This window comes from Elephantulus edwardii, unplaced genomic scaffold (assembly GCF_000299155.1).
Source record: "Elephantulus edwardii isolate Elephantulus edwardi_28Jun2011 unplaced genomic scaffold, EleEdw1.0 scaffold00010, whole genome shotgun sequence".
Lineage (NCBI taxonomy): Eukaryota > Metazoa > Chordata > Mammalia > Macroscelidea > Macroscelididae > Elephantulus > Elephantulus edwardii.
In genome coordinates this window covers 22865694-22887095 of record NW_006399760.1, presented here as the reverse complement: position 1 = coordinate 22887095, position 21402 = coordinate 22865694, and the positions used below count along the sequence as shown (strand labels likewise).

Sequence of the window (21402 nt, the reverse complement as noted above, 5' to 3'; positions counted from 1 at the left end):
AAAGCCAGCTAAAGACACCACCAAAATAAAAGATTATAGAACAATATCTCTCATTAATATAGATGCAAAAATCCTGAATAAAATCCTGGCCAATAGAATCCAACAATATATCAAAGAAATAATTCACCATGACCAAGTGGGATTCATAAAAGGTATGCAAGGATGGTTCAGCATAAGAAAAACAATCAGTGTAATTCATCACATTAACAAAGCAAAGAACAAGAACCACATGATTCTATCAATTGATGCAGAAAAGGCCTTTGGCAAAATCCAATACTCTTTTCTAATTAAAACACTCAACAAAATAGGATTAGATAGGAATATCCTCAACATAGTAAAAAGTATATATGCAAACCTGAGACCCAACATTGTCCTCAATGGAGAGAGATTAAAGGCATTCCCTTTGAGAACAGGAACTAGACAAGGATGCCCACTATCACCTCTCCTATTCAATATGGTACTGGAAGTTTTAGCGATAGTAATAAGACAAGAGAAGGAAATAAGAGGTATTCAAATTGGCAAAGAGGAGATAAAATTATCTTTGTATGTAGATGATATGATCCTATACTTAGAAAACCCTAAAGTCTCACCAAGAAAACTACTGGGCATAGTTGAACAATTCAGCAAAGTGGCAGGATACAAGACCAACATACAAAAATCAATTGAATTTCTCTACAGTGACAAAGAAAATACAGAACTGGAGCTAAGAAAAACAATATCCATCACAATAGCTAATCACATGATTAAATACTTGGGTGTAAATCTAACCAGAAACACAAAGGATCTATTCAAAGAAAATTACAAAACATTACTATAAGAAACAAAAAGAAACCTGGAGAAATGGAAGAATATACCTTGCTCTTGGATAGGAAGACTCGATATTGTGAAAATGACAATACTGCCAAAGGCAATTTACATGTTCAATGCAATTCCAATACAAATACCAATTCCATTCTTCAATGAGATGGAAAAGACAATCTCTAATTTCATTTTGCATGGAAAGAGGCCTCGAATAAGCAAAGCACTTCTTAAAAAGAGAAACAAGACACAGGGAAAAACTAAGAGAAGAGGGGATAAATAGTTTACACAGCGTTTAAACAGATGAGGGAGATAACTGTATAAAAGGAATATAATATATAATATTATGCAGCACTGAAAAACAATGAATTTGTAAAACACTGTACAACATCATTGAGTCGGGAAGACATTATACTGAGTGAAATACCTCAGTCACAAAAGGACATATACTGCAAAGGACCACTGTTATAAAAATAGGATGGACATGGGGCAGGGAAAGAATGGATAGATAATGAATATGATACTCAAATGGGAGAAGGGAGAGACTATCTGAAGGAATGGATGACTGTCTATTGTGTGTATGGCAACTGATGATCTGGAACAAGATATGTTCCAAGATATGTTGTAATCAAGGTGAATTGGAGGAGACAAGAAGATAGCTGTGTATCAATGAATGAATGAAAACCTATTCTTTCTGTAAACTTTTTACAAAATCAGAATATTTTTAAAAAACCAAACCAACCAACCAACCAACCAGCCAAGAAACAAAATTGCCATTGAACTGGTTCTAATTCAGAGAGATCCTCCCACAGGTTTCTGATGCTATACATTGGCCATTATAGTCACTGTGCCAGCTGTCTTGTTGACGAGGTAAGGAGCTTTTATTAAGGGCAAGACATTTTGCAAATTGGGAATCACAAAGTCCAGAAGATGCTGAACATGACCCAAAGAGGAGACAGTTCAGATAATTTAAATTAAAAAAATACCAGGGAATTCAATAAAAATGCAGTGACTGCTTGACATTTAGGTAATGGTTACTAAAATTGTAAGCAAACAAAATTACATTCTTTTCTGAAATTGTTTACCAAAAAATTTTTTCAAGTTGCAGTGGAAAATTACAGATATGACAAGCTACATTGCTGCTTCAGAGATTACTATTGATTCAAGATGAAATTTAAGCCTTATAGCCACCAGTTCATGTCTGGAGTCCTGAGTTCTTTTAAGGAGTTTTCACTTAAACAAAAGTGTCAATATACAGGCTTGTCCCTGGGAAAGGTGAAGTCACTCACTTTGCCTGTGTGTGCTCTCCTGATGTTCTTGCTGGCTGGTGCCACAATGAACAGAATGAACAGAGAGGTTATTTTCTCCCAATTCTGATCAGTACAGGAGAGTGATCAGAGAGTGCTGGTGCTTCTCATAGAAATTGCTTCTGAGACATTCAAACCAAAGTCCACATTTTACAACTTGTAGCAACATCCTTGGTACCAGCAGTCAGGAAATCAGAGAGCATATTGCATTGAGAAAGTCTGTAATCAAGGACCTCTCCACATTATTGAGGAGTAATGATGCCTGTTTGAGGATTAAGGGACACCTGATTCGAGCCATGGTCTTTCAATCACGTGCTATGCAGCTAAGAGCTGGACAATGAATAGGATGACAAAAGAAGAATCGATGCCTCTGAACTCTGGTGTTAGAGAAGAGTACTGATTATCCTATGGACTGTGGAAAGAACAAACAGCCATGTCTTAGAGAAAGTACAGCCAGAGTGCTCCTTGGAAGCAAGGATGACAAAGCTTTGTCTCACATACTTTGGGCATGTTATTAGGAAAGGGTATCCTATTTAAACACTAGGAGAGGGTATCCTATTTAAACACCCTTGAAAGTACCTCAGAACACAGGCTACTGGAAATCAGCTTCCAAAAGGTGATAGTCTTGATAACCTCAAGAAATACAGTTCGACTTTGCACATAACACACCTTTCCCCAGGACTCAGAATTGACTGGGTTGGCAATTAACAACAACAATAACCCTGGAAATTAATGCAAGCAATGTGAGCTAAATCAATATATTCAATACATTGAATTCAGAATAGGGATGGATCTCTGGTGATCTAGTGGCAAGAAGCTGTGCTGCAATCCCGAAGTTGCATGGTTCAAATCCACCAGATACTCTGCTAGAGAAAGAGGGGCAGTCTCCCCCTGTGCAAGTCAGATCCGATTAGACGGTACATACACCAAATAATAATAATAAAAAAAATGTTAAAGATTTTTTTTAAGTCCTGAATTCAGAATAGAAAATACTTCCTAAGCCATGGAGTATATATGGTCCCTTTCCTCAGAATATCCAAGCTCCAGGTGCAAATTTATCTTTCTTTTTGTGGTGAATGAAAACCAGTTGAGACAGCTTTTGCTTAATCTTAAAAATGAAAGGATAGTTGGTTCTATCCTGTTTCTGGGGCAGATATTCTAATATTTGCATAACTATGAAGACTCATTCAGGTGATTGATTATTTTTCTTGAATAAAGAATATCTGCTCAGAAATTTTAGTAAATGTGGAAGGGGATTAATCAGTCTGGTTTTAACTGGTTTTCTGCTTCTTGTTGTTGTTAGGTGCCCTTGGGTTATGTATGACTCATAGTGACCCAAGAACAGTGGATCTTACCCTGTCCTATCCTGTGCCATCCTCATCATCTCTCACCTACTTGAACCCATTTTTCTACAGTCACTGTGTCAATCCATCTCATTGGGAGTCTTTCTCTTAGATGGCAAATTCTAGTTCTGAACCACTTACTAGTTGAAACTGCTTCTCATATTGCTGTTTTTTTAAGGAATTAAAATTTTTAACACTATCAAAATTTGCCTTTCAGGTAGATAGGTGAAAGAAAGGAGGCAGGGAGAGAAGGAGAGTGTGGAGGCAAGGGCAAGAGAAATAGTCTAATACCCATTCCAAAAGCGGCCCCTTTTCTCAACCCTCATCCCTTCACACCAGAACTTCCCAGAAAAGGGAGGGAAAAGAGGTGGGACTGGGGTACTGGGGGTGAAAAGGCATTGTGCTAAGTGATAAATAAAAAAAGAATAATAAGAGGTCCAAGAGCAAGTATTCAGCTGCAGAGTTACTGGAGACAATCAGTTTGGTCTGGTAGGTTTCCACAGGTCTCTCTGACCGAAGGCAAGCCTAGAATTGTGAAAACACAAGGAAAGTGGTGGCTTGTTTAGAACACTCTTCCGCTGGTTAGTTCAGAACTGGTTGGTTATGATGGCAGCCCCAGCTCCCTCTGGTTAGAAAAGTCATTCTTTCCAATTAAGATGCTTTCGCATTAGCAGAGCCATATGTGTGTTCTAGGCCTGTCCATCTGCTCAGTCCTTCAGCCCCAGGTTCTTTGCTGAGTTGGGCAGCCCCACTGGTCCATCTTTTGTGTTCATTCTTCTTTTTTCTCTTGGCATCTATTCCCAGAAAAAGTACAAAGAAGATGCAGAGAAGTCCATGTCATATTATGAGACTGTTTTGGATACCCCTGAGATGCAGAGAGTCCGGGAAAACCAAAAGAATTTCAGCATTGTAAGTGTCCATTGCCTCTAACACAGATGCATGGGTATCTAGGATCAGATGGAGTAAGGAGGACACACACTGGGGTATCCCAGTCCTGCTGTGATGCCAAGAAACAGCTCCTCACTTCTTCTATCTGGGCCTCAGCAATGTGTGTGCAGTGCTTCTCCATGCTCAGCCTGCATCAATCCCAAACAGCACAAACATTGTCCTCTTGTTCATTTCCTATCCCTGAACATCTGTTTTCCCCATACTCTATCAATGGCAAAACTATTGTTTTCAGAGTTAATCCTAGGCAAGGGATCCATAAAAGTAACCAAAGTGACACATTATAAATTTTAGGGTTTCTAAAAATTTGCTTCTCTGTAAAATTAATGTTAAACAATTTCTCTTTTATCAGACCATAATTATTATGCCTTAGACTTTTTCTTTTTTTTAAAGAAAATGGTTGTTGTTTTTTTTATTTCAATGAACATCTACAGAGATTTTGGAATTCCATTCATTCATTGTTGCACTTTTCTCCCTGCTCATCCGCGACCCCCTCCCTGCCGTTTGCTCCTCTCCTTGAAAAGCAAAATGGACTTTTTCTTTTAAACTTGGAACTCTAACTTCCTTTACACAAAGAAGACATTTATGTATGTAAAAATACATAAACCAATGTAGACCTTAACAAGATGTTTACTCTTTCTTCATAGCTTCAATACCAGTGTGACCTTAAAAACAGTAAAGGAAAAATTACAGTTGTTCAAGATACACCAGAAATACTGCGTGTTAAAGAAAACCAAAAGAATTTCAGCTCGGTATATTTACTACTTATTTTCCACTTAATGCTAATTTAATAATTCCATTTCCCTCTTTAAAAACCTACTAGCCTTACATTGATTCAGATAATTAACATCTAACGCCCCCAGTTAATATACGTAGTTATTTCTGAAGTTCCCATCCTTTGCCTCTAAACTGTCACTCAAAACACCATTTGAAATAACAATTTAAAAATGCTAACCAAGCACATTTTCTTTCTTTATAACTTTTTAATCCCAGTACAGTAACATGTGTGTGTTCTTGCTCCAGGAAGACGGACTTCTTTTTTGACATTGTGATTTCTTTGATTACACCTCCCCAACATAACTGACTGATTTCACATTTCTTTAATGGATTTTATTTCACATGAGTGTGGTTTGTTTTGTTTGAGTTGGGTTTTTTTAACCAGAGTTTTTTTATCCCACCCCACCCTCATCCTGTATTAATACAGTACAATAAATAACCTCACAAGAAATCTCATGATCTGGAAGAGGTTTGTGTTATAGCTACTCTTCATGACTGATACTGACCTGGAAGATATCAGATGAAGATCTAGTGGACTTCCCTAAGAACAACCTTAAGCATCTTTTGTTTTCACAGAAGCCATGTTTCCTAGTCTTTCTCAAGGAATTGCTAGGATTTTCTTCCTTCTCTGTAACACTACCTTGATTCTGAATGTCCAGGTTTTATATAAAGAGGATGTCTCACCAGGAACAGCGATTGGCAAGACCCCTGAGATGATGAGAGTGAAGAAAACCCAGGACCACATTAGCTCGGTAAAGACATAGTGGACCTTCACTTTCCATTATTTTCTCCCTTCCTTTGGTAACTGGCACTGATCTGAGCTGCAGTTAAAGCCTTTGCTACCAGTAGAGCTTAAATTGCTAACGTGCCAGTGGGTAAACTCACCTCATATTCAGAACAGTCATGTGGCTCTTTTTATGAGGAAGAGCTTAGATATGGAAAACTGAAAGGATTTTTAAAAAGAAGACTTTAAGAAAGAGCCAAGAATCAACCTTCCTGGGCACTTATCAAGTGAAGTGTTGAACCTAAAGAGTTCAGAATATATGGGAGAGCGTAATCCAACAGCTGGAGCCCTGGTGGAGCAGTGATTAATTCCACTGCTAATCCAAAAGGTCTGCAGTTTGAACCCACCAGCTGCTCTATTAGAGAAAGACAAGGCAATCCGATTTTGTAAAGATTATAGTCTTAGAGCAGTCACACACACCCTACCATATAGAGACACTATGAATATGAACTCATCAAATGGCAACTTATTTTATTTGGGGTTTTTGTTTTTATTTGATTAATCCAAGAATCCCCCACCTCTTCCCCCAAAGAGAAGACACAAGACAGAGTGTGTCTTTGTTCTCTGAATTATTCATCTCCAACTCAGGGTCAGACTTTTACCCCATTCACACTATGCATGTTCATAAAACTAAGATGTTAGAACTTGATGGAATCAAAAGGACAATGGTGAGTAATGTAATCAATGCCACTGAATTACACAAGTAAAAATTAATGAATTGGCAGATGTTTGATCATACATACTTTTACTACACTCACCATGCACCCCTCGCCCTCTACATACCCCTGTCTACACACACACAAATTTGAGGGGCTACTAAGTAGATGGGAAGCTCAGGGGCTTAGTGATAAGGGTCACCAATGTGTCGGTTCCAACTCTAGGGCTGTACCACACATAACAATAACAACTAAGTAGATAGACATGCTGATGGGGAAAAATATCTATCTAGCGTATAATAATATCTTGTACTTTCTAATTTTCTGTCTTCAGGTGAAGTATAAAGAAGCAATTGGACAAGGAACTCCAATTCCTGACCTGCCTGAAGTGAAGCGTGTCAAGGAGACCCAGAAGCATATTAGCTCGGTAATAGCTCCTAGTCTCAGCTTGTGTCTGTGTCACTGACCACCTCCCTGTTGCCAGCTCCACTTCATCCCTTCTCCTTCCTCCCAAGGTTTTTCTGTGCCTTATGGATGTTGGGAGCCCAGGTGGCATAGTGGTTGAGCCATCTGGATGACTTGGTGTTTAGAGCCCACCATTCCACCCCTACTGTCTTAGGAGAGGATGCAGCCATCTGCTTCTGTAAAGATTCACAGCCTTGGAACCCCCATGGTTGACTCTGCTTTGTTCTTTAAGGTTGTTAGGAGTCTGAATCTACTCACTGGTAGAGTTATGTGTATTGCGAGTCTCCCTTTCATCCTGAAGGGGTCCACTGTTAAAGTCATTTGTATCAATCTATCTTGTTGAAGGTCTTTTCTTGGACCTTCCACCTTTCCCAGCATGATATTTTAGTAGAAAATAAATTTAGAAAGTCTATGTGCATTCTTATTCCCTCTCTTTAAAGATTTCTTGCCCTGTTTTTTTCTGCACAAGGAGCCCTGGTGGTGTTAAATCCTTAGCTGCTAAAGGAAGAGTCTATGGTTAGAACCCACCATCCGCTCTATGGGGAAGAGATGTGAAGTGTTAGAAACCCAACAGGGTAGTTTCACTATGTCCTGTATGGTCAGCACCAGTCAAAAATTACTCTCTGGCAATGCACTGGCTTTGATGGGGTTTTGTTGTTTGCTTGTTTTGGAGTTGTTATTGTTCACTGGTTGTTTTTTAAAGGGTTTTTCCCCCCTACTCAGAATCCTTGGGTAGTGCATATGTTTTGTGTGGTTGGCTGCTAATGGAAAGGTTGGAAATTCAAATCCACCTAGAAGTACCTTGAAAGAAAGTCCTGGTGATATTTCTGGAAAAAAAGAAATCCTTCATTTGAAAATGTCACTGTGTACAGCTCTGCTTTGACAGACCAAAGAACTGCATGAGCCGGGGTCAACATGACGGCAGCCAGGGGCAGATGACCCAGTAAATCTGTTACAGTTCATTAAACACACACACACACACACACACACACACACACACAAGCTTGTTTACCTTGCTTGTCTGCCCCTTCAGGGGCTGCAAACTTGAAAGGAGACTGATTTCAGGAAGGCATTGCAGGGCTGGGAGAGGAACAGATGCCAGTCAATCCTAGATGCAGCAGTGAAAAAACTTGAAATTGTTTACTACAAATTAGTAAGTAAGCACCTGCCTACCTTGCTTGTTATGTAATCTAACACTGATTGCAACCAGTTATTATCTACTCTCTCCTTATAAATGCAGTGCTTGCTTTAGATGCAGGCTGTTGCCTGCCAGTACAATGTTTTACATAACAAACCTGTTCTTTAACAGGAATTTCGGTACCTGTGAGTATGGGAAGTCTATACCTCAAAGATCAAGTTAGCATTTCTCCTGATCTGTCAGCCCCTCCTTCTTCCTCATCTATCAAAAACTCTAAAAACCCTGAGGCGTAGACCATAGACAATTGCACTACCTCAAAAGTCACACTTTTCTGTTGGTTCAAATCTATCACCTGGACTCTATCACCCGCTCCAAGGGAGAAAAAAGGAAAATGTCCTCCCATGAGATTTACAGACTATCCACTGGATTCCATCCCCATTCACAAGTAGATTACTAAGAATTTGCTGACTTTTAGCAAGTAATTGTGAACTCTGGTGTATAGTTTACGACCAATCAAAAGTAAAGAGCCTTGTTGGAGAGATTCGCCTAGTCACTGGAAGGCTGATCTCTCATGCAATTTCCACTGGAAGATACTTGGTGGTCTTGTGTGTGATTTAGCTTTCATTCCATTTTCTCTTCCTGCTCACCTTAGCCTTTCTTGTGACTCAGCTTCTACTAAGGCCAGAAAGCAGCTGACTGCTCACTCTGCCTGTAGTGTTCAAGAGTTCTTCTTGCCTTTCTCTGGTTTTTGGTTTTCTCTTGTCCATGCCGTGGTATTATTCAGTTGCTTCATATGTATCTGTAAGTTGGGCAGTAAATAAAGAAGATCAAAGAAGAATCAGGGCCTTTGCATTGTAGTGTTGGTGAAGAGTCCTGAATATACCTTGGACTGCCGAAACAAATAAATCTGTCCTAGAGGACATATAACCAGGGAGCTCCTTAGAGGCAAGGACGATGAGACTTTGTCCACATGCTTCAGGCATATTGTTAGGAGGGGCCAGTCTTTGGAAAAAGACATCAAACTGGGAAAGGTAGAGAATCAGCCAAAGAGGGTGACCGACCCTCAAGGAGATGGACGGACACAAGGTTGGCAGACATCATGAGGATGGCACAGGCTTGGGCAAGGTTCAGATCTGTTCAGAGGGCTGCTGTGAGTCGCAGTTGATGGGGGCGGAGGGATGGGGACACACACACACACCGAACAACAACGTGTCCATGATTGTTTCTGCTGTCCTGCCAGAGGTGGGAAGAGCTGGGACTGGGATAAAGAAGCACATCCTTGTTACTCAAATTGGGGAGTTTTAAAGATTCTTAGTATTTATTTCCTAGCAAAACAATAATATTGTTGCTGCCACTGATTTTAGAAATATATCTCTGACTCAACCTCTAGGAGTTTTGTGATCTTTTCCCCCCTACCCATTCGTTAATACAACAACATAGACTTCCATCCATGTGGAAAAAAAATGAAGGTTAACAGGGAAACCTCGAATGGGAGTTCTGCTCTGTCCTATAGGGGTCAACTCCACAGCAATGAGGTAATGGTTAAAATTTCTATTTTTAAAAGAGAGATCATTATTAGAAATGGAATGTCTTTCTTTTATTCGTCACGAGTCACATTTGAAAGCTCAATTGTTTTATGGTACAAAGAACTTTCTAGCAAAAAGCTCAAATGTAACAGTAATCTGAAGGACCCATGGTCATTTTACCTTTTGAGTTTTCTAATTATCTTCTACAGGTTCTGTACAAAGAAAACCTGGGAACAGGCATACCAACCCCTGTCACTCCAGAGATTGAGAGAGTCAGACGCAATCAAGAGAACTTTAGCTCGGTATTTACCAGTCTATCACATAAGAAATCCTATGCCCCCTAAAATGTTTACCAGAATAACCCATTATCCTTCTATAAGACGTAACATCTTAACATCAGTTCTGTGTGTATTTACGTGTGTGTGCTCTGACCTACCTGACCAAAGCCACCTGGACTGATACAAAGAGACTCACTTTTCTGACTGTATTTTAACATTTTTTTTGGCAACTGACCAGTGTGAATACTTAGATCTGATGTACTGTAAATGGAATTAACATGGGATTCTTCACCGTTATACTTACAGCCTATAACTCAGTGCTTTTCTGTTGTATTTTTTTTATCCAGCAATTAGCATCATAGAGTTCATCATTAGAATTGCAAAGTAAAAAAAGTAAAAGTGTTATCCTTACTAAAAAAAAAAGAAAACCCAAACACAAATCAAACAAAACCGCCCCACCCCCAATCTCCTGTCTTCCTTAACTAACCTTTGTGCTTGGTTTGAGTGTCTTCTGGGTACTTTTTTCTCACAGGTTCTGTACAAAGAAAATTTGGGGAAAGGAACCCCAACACCTGTCACTCCAGAGATGGAGAGAGTCAAACGCAATCAAGAGAACTTTAGCTCGGTATTTCTTAGGGAACAAAAATTCTCACTGAAAATAATACACTTAACCTATCACAAATATATGATACTCCTTCCTGTAAAATTACTAAATCAATATCATGAAAATAATAACTGTATTACCTCAATTTTCAACTCTAATATCTGCTTTAGTTCTGGTGTGAATTTTTCAGTGTGTCTTTCCTAAAACATAGATATTTATCACTTCCCTTAAAATCCTGTAGTACTCAGATTTCCTTCTACCAACCTTCCTTGAATAATTAATAGTAAGTCTTTCTAACCAGTGTGGCACAAATTCACAGTAAATTCTAACATCTTTTCAAAAGGAAAATGTTAATTGGGGTTTAGCTTATTTTCATTGTTACTATGTTTGATATATTATTTGTGTTTGTAGGTTTTCTTAAAGAGTAATATTTCATTCAGAAGATGATAAAGTAATTTGAAGTAATGCAAAAATTCAAATTTGCTGGTCTCAGCAATGCTTTTACACTACAAAAGATAGAAATGAGCTTATTAAAATTTGGCATATTTTTAGGACCATTGAAAAACTAATATTTGTTTAAGTTTTAATATTTGTTAGTAGCATTTATTAATATTTACTTTGTGTCCTGAAAGGACTCTTCTGATTCCCTAATTTAGGGTCACCAATATGATTAACTTGAACTCTATTTGATAAGTATAGTCTAATCTTTCTTTGAGTCTACCTTACTCCTGCCTAAGGGTGGAGCTGCATATATGTACTCATGCCATTTGACACAATGTCTAACTGACTCTAATTTAGACTCTAATAAGTCTAAATGCCAAGCACTGAACTGCAGCTACTGTTATCTCTTTAAATTACTTAAGTCTATTTTATGTCAGAGAGTGCTGGTGGCTTACTGGTTAGGAGTTGCACTGTCAAACCAAGAAACAGGGTTCAAATCCATGGAAGAAACATGGGCAGTCTCCTCCCATGTGATAAACTGCCTCTGAAAACTTGCTGGGGTTCAGAGTTGGGGGGAGGTCAGCTATGAGGAAATTCTAACTCAACAATATTCACAATAGCATTCTATTTCAGCATAACAACTGAAAGATAGTTTTAGAGACTATTTGAAAACTTGAGTCTAACTGTCGGATGGGCCAAAGCTGATTCAACTATTGCTTTTGTGCACGCAGATATTGTACAAAGAGAACTTGAGCAAGGGGACCCCCATACCTGTCACTCCTGAGATGGAGCGGGTCAAACGCAATCAAGAAAACTTTAGCTCGGTATTTGGGAGACAGTTCCCTTTAACTTCATACTTAAAAGTAGTAACAATACCTTCCAGAAAATGAAGTTTCTCCCTGTTGGTCCTCTTAAAATAACCAATTTAACAAATTACTTTTCTTTCAAACCTCACCATCTGAATCTTCCTTTTTTTAAAATGTTTTACTTACCATTTGATCCTAATGTCCTGTACTTTTGATGATAGTCCCTTAAAATGTTTAACTGGTTCCTTTCCTTCTCTTTTCACTTTTATGTTTCTGTTGGGACTTTGGGAGTTTGTTGATGGCAAAGATCAAAACATAGCACCGAAGCTTTATTGACTTGAAATTTTTTAAAACTTGTTTCCAGGTTAACTGGTGTCGCAAGAAAAGATAGAAAACTTGGGGGCTGATGTGGAAATAGTAGCTCTGTCTGGGAGCAGGAAACTTAACATAGATCTTGTCTGGCTAAACAGTGCTGTGGAGAAAGAAAATGTTTTTACCTCTATACTTGGTCTAAACTAGTCATTTTGTTACCACAAAGCTGTAGATTTGCCATCTGCTGCTTGAAAACCAGTCTCAGACAGGACACAGTGTGGAAAAGCAGAACTGTATTCTGATATATAGAAGATCAAGGTTGTGAGCATCCTAAAGCTGCCTCGTCATCTTGGAGACCAAAAGAGGCTGATGAGGCTTCTTTATTATATGGGAGGGACAGGACAGCAGACTGGGAGAAACTTTTATAGCATTTTCTCCTGTCCCAGTGTTCTGGTCACTGATCATATCCTGGATTAGTTGATCTAATCTTATTCAGAAAGAGCCATGCCTATGTTGTGGCTGAAGGGGAAACTTACCTCCTGTTCATAAACTGCAAGACAGTTTCAAGGAGAGCTTAAAGGAAATTTAATTCCATAAGGAAGCTATCACTACTCTGCTTAATAAAGAGAAAGTCCTTTTTTTCTCTTACAGTATTATAAAAGTTTAGACTTAAATTAGTGCAGAGTACTATAAAAGACTCCTATTTTTCTATGTTTGTATACATTTGTTGCAGGAGAGTTCTTCTGTTAGTTTCACATTTTTTAAGAGTATTTGCAAGAGCTTAATTTTCTATCAGTTCACTATTGCAATTTCATGAATAGAAATCCAACCCTTCTGAATTTTGAAACACAGAGATAAGCCCATGAGTTTACAGTTTGTTATTATTTCTTTTTATTAATATTCTTATTATTTACTATTGCCTCATTTTATTAATATTTTTGTTGCCGAAAAACTTGGTAATACCATATAGTCTGAAAACGTCTATGTAAAGACTTCAATTGATTTATGCCTGAGTTAGAGAATCAAATGTCAGGAGTAAAATATAGCTGTTTTGGCAAGGGTGGATTGAAAGGGTGATCTAAAATATTATCAATATTCAATTTAAATATTTTCTAAAATTTAGAGTCTTTCACATAATTAGATCAGTAGTTTCTTTTGATCCCACTGTCTTTTTCATTTTGTTTCCTTTGTTTTAAAGTTATTCAGTGTTAACATGTCTTTTTTTTAACATGTCTTTTAGAATGATTTAGCCACTGTTTTCTGTTATTGTTTTTTTAAAAAAGTAATTATTATTTTTGTTTCTTTTTTAAAAAAGTTGCAGGAATTGACTGTTTGTTCAGAAGATAATGTTGATGTTCATGATATAGAATTGTTGCAGTATTTTAAAAAAAAAAAAGGTTAGCTGACATTTCCTAAAAGTATTTTCCCATGTTATCTTCTGTTTTAGTTAGAATGTTATTGTTTGTATTTATTTGAAGTTTTTTACAATTTCTAGACAATTTCTCTTTTAAAAGCAGTCATTTGAGCTAATTTTTACAGAGATTTCACTTACCAAAATTGTCTAGTTGTGCATAGAACCATTTGAAATGTGGTAGGAAATAAACAGGGCTGTATATTAAAACCCTGACTTGAAGAATTGGCCCAGTTTGAATTTAATTAACAAAGATCAGTTTTGCCTTGTTGCATAAATTTAATCTGGGGTTTGAGAATCCCTATGAAAGTATAGAATCTGTTCTCACGTGGATCTATATCTGAAAGAGAACATGCGGATGTGTCTTGGTTTTCCCCATGTGAGGTCCGCAGTCCATCTGCTTCCCGACAAGGTAGTCAAAAAGGCTGTCTTGACTGCTTTTGTTTTTCTGGATGCTTTCTTGTGTCACACAGGTGATGTATAAGGAACACCTTGGGAAAGGGACCCCGATTCCCATCACCCCAGAGATGGAGAGAGTCAAGCACAATCAAGAAAACTTTAGTTCGGTACTTAAAAAAAAGTTCCCCTTAACTTATTTTCTAAAAAAGTTTTAAAAAGATTAATAACTACATCCCCCCCCCCATCTAATCAACTCATCCAAATGAAAAACTGACACAAGTCTTGTTTGTCCTTTAATATTGCCGTTTACTAGAATCGGTTTCCCTATTTTGGTTAAAATTAATACAGTCATTTAACTGTTTAAAAAGTAATTCAATATTATAGTTCAGCTCTTAAAAATGTATCATTCACATATTTCCTGCTTTGGACTACTTGATGTATGCATAAAGCTTACATTTGGGGAAGGGAGGATTCGTTTGCAAAACTCAGATCACCAGCCACATTTCCTCTACTGAGCTGCTGTCTCTACTGGTATTTGCACAAATATTTTCTAGTTTCCCCTTTGAGCATCCTGTCATTGTTCTCCATTTACCATAAAGGTGTTTATTCTCATTATATTCACCTAAACTAAAAATTAGATCTTTATGAAAGTCAACAAAAAATTTACGTTTTTGTGTTTTTTTTTTAATATAAGGAACTCTGGTGATGCAGTGGCTGCTTACCAAAAGATTAGGGGTTCAAACCCACCAGCCCTCAGGGGAGAACGGTGCCAGTCTGCTTCCCCAAAGGCCACAACCTTGGAAACCCCAAGAAGCAGTTCTCTCCTGTCCGATGAATTATAGAATGATATGAATGATAATCAACTCTGCAACAGTGGTTCCAGTGTTGTTGTTGTTGTTGTTGTTTAATCTTCATATATACACTGTTTTTAAAAAACCCCAGATATCCTTGTGTGCTTTATTAATAGCGTTTTCGATGAAAAAACAAAAAACTTCCTTGGTTTTGTTTCTCTCCCAGCTTGTTTAATCCCCCGTGCCTACCTCTGCCTCTGGTAACAGGGTGGCTGAACTGATGACCCCCTTTACAGCGATCATCTTTGCTGGGTGCTGCAGACTTTAGTTCCAACAATAACAACACTTTCTTTGCCTATTTCTTTGTTTTGACACCTTTCCCCCATTCCTTTGCTTTTTAAGGATGTCGCTGGACTCATATTGGTTGGCTCTGAGAGCTTCTGGTAATACCCTTCCTGTAACTCCTTCTCTTCGCCCCTCACCTCCCACTCCCAGCCCGTGGGGGTGGGGGGTGGGGTGGGAAGAGACATTGCTTTTTGTCTGGATGCTTTCCACAGGTGCTCTACAAAGAAAACCTGGGGACAGGAATTCCAATCCCCATCACCCCTGAGATGCAGAGAGTCAAGCACAATCAAGAAAACCTTAGCTCGGTATTTGGGAAAGAAAAGGGAAAAAATAATGATGACACTTAACTCATAATTAACTTGATTCATAACATTTCTTCTTCTTTGTTTTTTTCTTTTTTGAACCCACAACCCTTCCTTTGTTTTTACTTAACTCACTTGGACACAATTAATTAGTTTCTGTATTATCTCTTTAGATTCTAAATTTTACTCCCATTAATTCTGATTTTTATATCATCTTTTCAGCACTTAATTGAGTAAATAATAAGGCCTTTTGTTTGCTTGGGTAACAGTAAAGTCGATTTCTAACAATCTCAAGACCCCCATGACTGTTTAGATTCTCATTGAAATGGACAAATAACACGGATAACTCAGATAGCCTTTCTACCAGCCCTTCTGTGCACCAGGTCCCTGTTGTACTAGAGGAGTGATGTTTCCTCATCTGAGTTATGGCTGCGATTAGAGTAGTATGTGGCATCTTGCTGGTATACAACTCCTGGCTCCTTGGAATACTGGCCCATATTGTAGCAAGAACATTGAACTCACACTTAAAACTTCACCAAAAATGAAATGCTATTTACAGTTGTGTTTCTGGCTGCTCTCTTTTCACACAGGTCTTGTACAAAGAAAACATGGGCAAGGGGACCCCTTTACCTGTCACTCCTGAGATGGAGAGAGTCAAACACAATCAAGAAAATATTAGCTCGGTATTTAAGGAAAAAATATGGAGGGGAAATGATGATCCTTAACCTCATAATTAACTTTATTCTTAAGGTTTCTTTTCTTTTTTTTTAACCTACATATCTTCCTTTGCTTTCACTATAACTCACTTAGACACAGTTACTTGTTTCTGTGATACTTCCAAGGATTTTAATTTTATTTCATGTGATACTTTTTAGCACGTAAATAAATAACAGGTTATTTTTTTAAAATTTGGGTGAGAAACTGCAAAACTGATTTCTAACAATCTCAAATCTCCCACAATTGTCTAGAAGGCTCGCAGAAATGGAAAGATAACACTGGTCACTTGGCCTTTCAGAAGCAACCAGGTCTGGCTGCTTAGGGGGCGAGTGTCCTAAGGGGGCTTACGTCTGCTATTAGAGTCAGATGTGTGCCTTGTCTACGTATAAATCCTGGCTTCTGGGAATGCTGTGCCATTTTGTAACAAGGACGTTGAACTTACACTTAAAAACCACAGCAAATGAAATACTATTTACAGTTATTTCTCTGGCTTTCTCATCACACAGGTGTTATACAAAGAAAACATGGGCAAGGGGACCCCTTTACCTGTCACTCCTGAGATGGAGAGAGTCAAACACAATCAAGAAAATATTAGCTCGGTACTTTGGCAAGAAAAGAAAAAAAGCAAAACAAAAAAATTCTAATACTTTACTGGATTTAAAAATAATACCTATTAATTGTGTTTTTTAAAAAGACAAATTTTGTTTCTCTCTTTACCGTATTTTTCTTTCCTATAGGACTATTACTAGCCTTAACTCCACTATAACAAGATTGCTTTAATCCATAATTTAAAGTTCTAATATCTGAGAATAACGGACTTTTCCCCCCCTGTAAACCTTTTGCTCATCTCTCCCTACCCAAACTTGTTCTCTTAAAAAGATCTTATTGTTTTACATCCTTGTGAGATTCGATCAGGTGTGGGGTGTGTCAGGGGCTCCTGCTGTGTGGCGGGCCCTCTCTGGAACAGTAGAGTTGTGATTTTACGGTGTTTGTGTCTGTGGCATTAGGTTCTATTTTATCCTGTTTGAGTTAGACCTAGAGACCTTGGGAAAAATAATCCCTGACCTTTCCTTTTAAGGCTAATGACATGAATGAAAATTCACAAGTGATTTCAATATATGATTATCAGTTCCTTTAAGGACCCTTGGTGGAATGGTAGTTTAAGTGTTGGACTGCTAACCAAGAGGTCAGCAATTCTAATTCACCAGATGCTCCTCAGAAAATTGAAGCAGTCTGGTCTCATTTAAGATTTATACACCCAGAAACCCAACGGAAGATGGCTATGCATCGGAATTGACTGAGTGATGGTTGGTTTGGGGCTTTTCCTCTTTTGTCCTTCTCTTTAACTGTAGGCTTTAATAAACCTCTGCTCTGATACTGCATTTATTTATAAGAAAGATTCAGCAGGAGATCGGGGCTTGTGTAAGAAGCCCTGGTTTAATGTCAGTGGTTTGAACCCCCCAGCTGCTCTTGTAGAGAAGGACATAGTGGTGTGCTTTGTAAATATCTAGAAACCTTATAAGCCATTCTACTCTGTCCTGAGAGGGACCAGAATTGACTTGACAGCCATGGGTTTGGATTGGTTTTAGGGGGCTATGTATAGGTGACTAGTTTGTGTGTGAACCTTCTTGTGGCCTTCACCATTTAGACAATATTCAGGTTTCTCCAATACTTGAATGTGGAGGTTCTCAAACTGTAGCGTGCATCAGTCACTTGGGAGGCTTGTTAAATCAGACTGCTGGGGCCTGCCCCCAGAGTTTCTCATTAAGTAGGTCTGACTTGTCTAGTAAGTTCTCAGTTGGTCTTGATCTTGTTATTATGTAGGGACACCTGGAGAGCCACGACTTGGCAGAATTGTCCTTGAATGCTACTGTCCATACTGCCAGTGTTCCCAAGAGTGAGGGGAGACACTGCGGTGGAGGACTTTCCATGATGTGGTATTGTGCTTCCAAATGGCACACAAGTGGCCTAGTCGTAAGCAGCTGCACTGTCCTCCCAAAGGTCCGCGGTTCAAGTCCACCAGCTACACTGTGGGAGAATGGCAATTTCCTCCCGTGTGATTAAACTGCCTCTGAAAACCCCCTGGAGGGTCAGCTATGGGTTGGTTCTCACTTGGCAGCACATAACAGTAACAATGGCACATGTGGTTGTTACTGTTGTTAGGCATACATAATAGTAATAGAATAATTGCCCAAAACATATTCCTTTTTTTTTTCCTGTTTTTCTGTTGGACTAAATTAAAGCAAGAGGAAGACGGAATGATAGGAAGAAAAAAGGCATAGTAAATGCATGACCTGACTTGAGGGGTTACGACTTTACTGATAGGTCTAAGCCGTGAAAAGTCACCACATCGGCCATTTTTGGAGCAGCCCCAGCCTAGGAGAGTCTGTCATTACATGTCTGTAACTTTGGTTTAGATTTCTGCCAAGGACTTCTCATTCATAGACTAGTGATGGAATGACTGTGGTCTCTTTGGGGTTCACTGCCTTCAGTCGTTCTTGTAGCCCCGAGGGGTTTCAGACACAGTGCGAGCCTGGAAGTGTGTGTTTTGCTGTAACTACCTTCAGCCTCCCTAAGAAACAAGTTCCTCCTTATTCTAACCTTAGTTCCCAAATGGGATGGCCCCCTGAGCCTCATAAAAAAAATGATCCATTTTAATCTGTTTGTAACGTTGATTCTTTTTTCATTTTGGATCCTATGGATCCCATAGGTTTTGTACAAAGAAAATGTGGGGAAGGCCACCCCAACCCCTGTCACTCCAGAGATGCAGAGAGTCAAGCGCAACCAAGAAAACATTAGCTCGGTATTGTCTACAGAAGCAATAGCATTTTGAGTTTTGCAAAGTAACCCATGCAGTTTGGGCTGATCCTAACCAACCCAGGTTAAAAACAAACAAAATGCCATTACACTTGTGTCCTCTAAATGTGACACCACACTTATCATCGCCATTAACTGATTATAAGCTTTCTCCTTGAGAGCTATTCTCACTAATAGTTATATATATTTATTTCTTTAATTTTTAAATGTTTTCATTTAATATTTTTTTAAAAATTCCATACACTTTCCCTGCACAAATTTCATCAATTTAACGACTTTGTATCTCACAGGTGTTATACAAAGAGAATCTGGGGAAAGCAACCCCCACCCCCTTTACTCCTGAGATGGAAAGAGTCAAACGCAATCAAGAGAACTTTAGCTCGGTATTTAAGAGAGAGAAAATCATTAAACTCTTAACAAACTGGCAAACACAGTTATCCCACTAATTCATCTCACAGTTTTTCCAAACCTTTTGTGTTTCTTTTTTTTCCTCTCATTAAAACAAACAACAAAACCATCCCAACCACCTCAAACTGATCTCGCTGTAACTCCATTCATCCCCCTTTGGAAACCTATCTCTTACCATTAACCTTCTTTTCTAAATGGTTTGACATCTTGAACCTCATCAAAAGTTCTCTCTCCATGAAATCCTTTGGTAAACTTGAGTTCTCTTTGGCTTCTGACAATAACATTTTAATGGCTTTCTTTCCTGAGTTGTTTCTTACAGAGTGTGATATAATCGAGGCATAACATCAACTAAATGAGTTTTGGACTGAATACCCCCCTCTCTGACATCTCCATGCTCTCTTGACTCCCTTAGGTGTTGTACAAAGAGAATATGAGAAAGGCAACCCCGACTCCCATCACTCCGGAGATGGAGAGAGCTAAGCGCAACCAGGAAAACATTAGCTCGGTATTTTCTAGGCTTAAAAATAACTTGGAAATATATACATTAAAATAACTTAAAAAAACAAATTATAAAATAACATTTTAACCGCCTAAAAATGTGTACCTTCTCATTCAACTGAAAAATACACTAAATTTTTTATTAAAGAAAGAAATGCAACATCTTAAAAAATAACATGTTAACACCATAAACATGCTGACTTTCTTATTCAACTGAAAATTTACCCTACAATTAACACGATTGTGCTTTAAAATTCCAAATGATCATACTAAGACATAACAAGTTAATGGCCAGTGTTTTCTCGCCCCTTTCATTGTCTTCTGAGGTAGTCTTCCATAACCATCTGTAACCAATTGACCTCTAACCTCCTCAACTTTGTTCTCTCTCCATGTTTACGGTACTCCATGAAACAGGTAATACTCTGGAAGGGATGCCTTCTTCGGCTTTGTTATTTTGGGACTTTCATGTCTGGAGGACTTTGATTTCTGTGTTAATATATTGGTTTATGATAAATGATCAGAAACCTGAGGAAAATGGTTGTTTGCTTTTAAAGGGTAGGTCTTTCAGCCTCACATTTAGTGCCAAATACCATACAATATGTTGGCACTTGTGCTACCAGTTCTGGCAAATTAAAGAAGCTGTTTTCGTCTTTTTTCTTTTCTTTTATAATTATCCTGTGCCTTTTTTTTTTTTTTACAATGAAAACTAGTTTCAAAGTCAAAGTAAGTCCTTTCTTTTCTGAAGCATCCCTACCATCCACTGTTAGTCATGTGTCTGGCTGGGTACTCTCCATTGATTCATGCTTCATATACCATCTCCTTCCATTTTCATCTGTTGGAAAGTCCTTAAGGTTTTAGAATTAGGACCCCATCAGGACCTGTACTCATTCATGGTCCCTTCTCCCTCAGGTACTATATTCTGATAGCTTCCGGAAACAAATACAGGGCAAAGCTGCCTACGTCTTGGACACTCCAGAGATGAGACGGGTGAGGGAGACCCAACGCCACATCTCAACAGTGAGTCAGGGATTCTTCAGAATTGGTTGGCTGGCTTACCAGAATACAAGAACAGGGGCACTGTGATCTCATCATATTTTCATCAAGGGTATTCATGAAATTTCAGGTGAAATATCACGAGGATTTTGAAAAGCACAAGGGTTGCTTCACGCCAGTGGTGACTGATCCTGTCACTGAACGAGTTAAGAAGAACACACAAGACTTCAGTGACATCAACTACCGAGGCATTCAGAGAAAAGTGGTAGAAATGGAACAAAAACGGAATGACCAGGACCAGGAGACTATTACAGGTAACCAAGCCCCTGGGGAAATTGGTTTTTAAGGTAAAGGTGATTTTTATTGTTGCTGTTAGGTGCCATCAAGTCCACTCAATGACCCTGTGAACAGCAGGTCTGAACCTTGCTCTAACCTGTACCGTCCTCACGCTCTCTGAAATGCTCCAGGCCACTGTTTCTTTTTTTTTTTTTCTATAATTATATTTTATTAATTTTCATAAACATTTACAGAGATTTTGGGC

The 21402-nt window shown here is 38.5% G+C and overlaps 1 protein-coding gene across 1 annotated transcript in view; it reads left to right on the top strand.

Annotated features, from left to right (window-relative positions):
• NEB (nebulin) overlaps positions 1 to 21402 on the top strand; it is a 265912-nt gene that overhangs the window by 229336 nt on the left and 15174 nt on the right. Inside the window, exons 133-144 of the mRNA XM_006880817.1 lie at positions 4253 to 4357; positions 5041 to 5145; positions 5830 to 5922; positions 6945 to 7037; positions 9949 to 10041; positions 10550 to 10642; positions 16019 to 16111; positions 18856 to 18948; positions 19253 to 19345; positions 19783 to 19875; positions 20778 to 20885; positions 20992 to 21175. Of these exons, the coding sequence (XP_006880879.1) occupies positions 4253 to 4357; positions 5041 to 5145; positions 5830 to 5922; positions 6945 to 7037; positions 9949 to 10041; positions 10550 to 10642; positions 16019 to 16111; positions 18856 to 18948; positions 19253 to 19345; positions 19783 to 19875; positions 20778 to 20885; positions 20992 to 21175 (1246 nt within the window). The remainder of the gene's footprint in view (positions 1 to 4252; positions 4358 to 5040; positions 5146 to 5829; positions 5923 to 6944; positions 7038 to 9948; positions 10042 to 10549; positions 10643 to 16018; positions 16112 to 18855; positions 18949 to 19252; positions 19346 to 19782; positions 19876 to 20777; positions 20886 to 20991; positions 21176 to 21402) is intronic.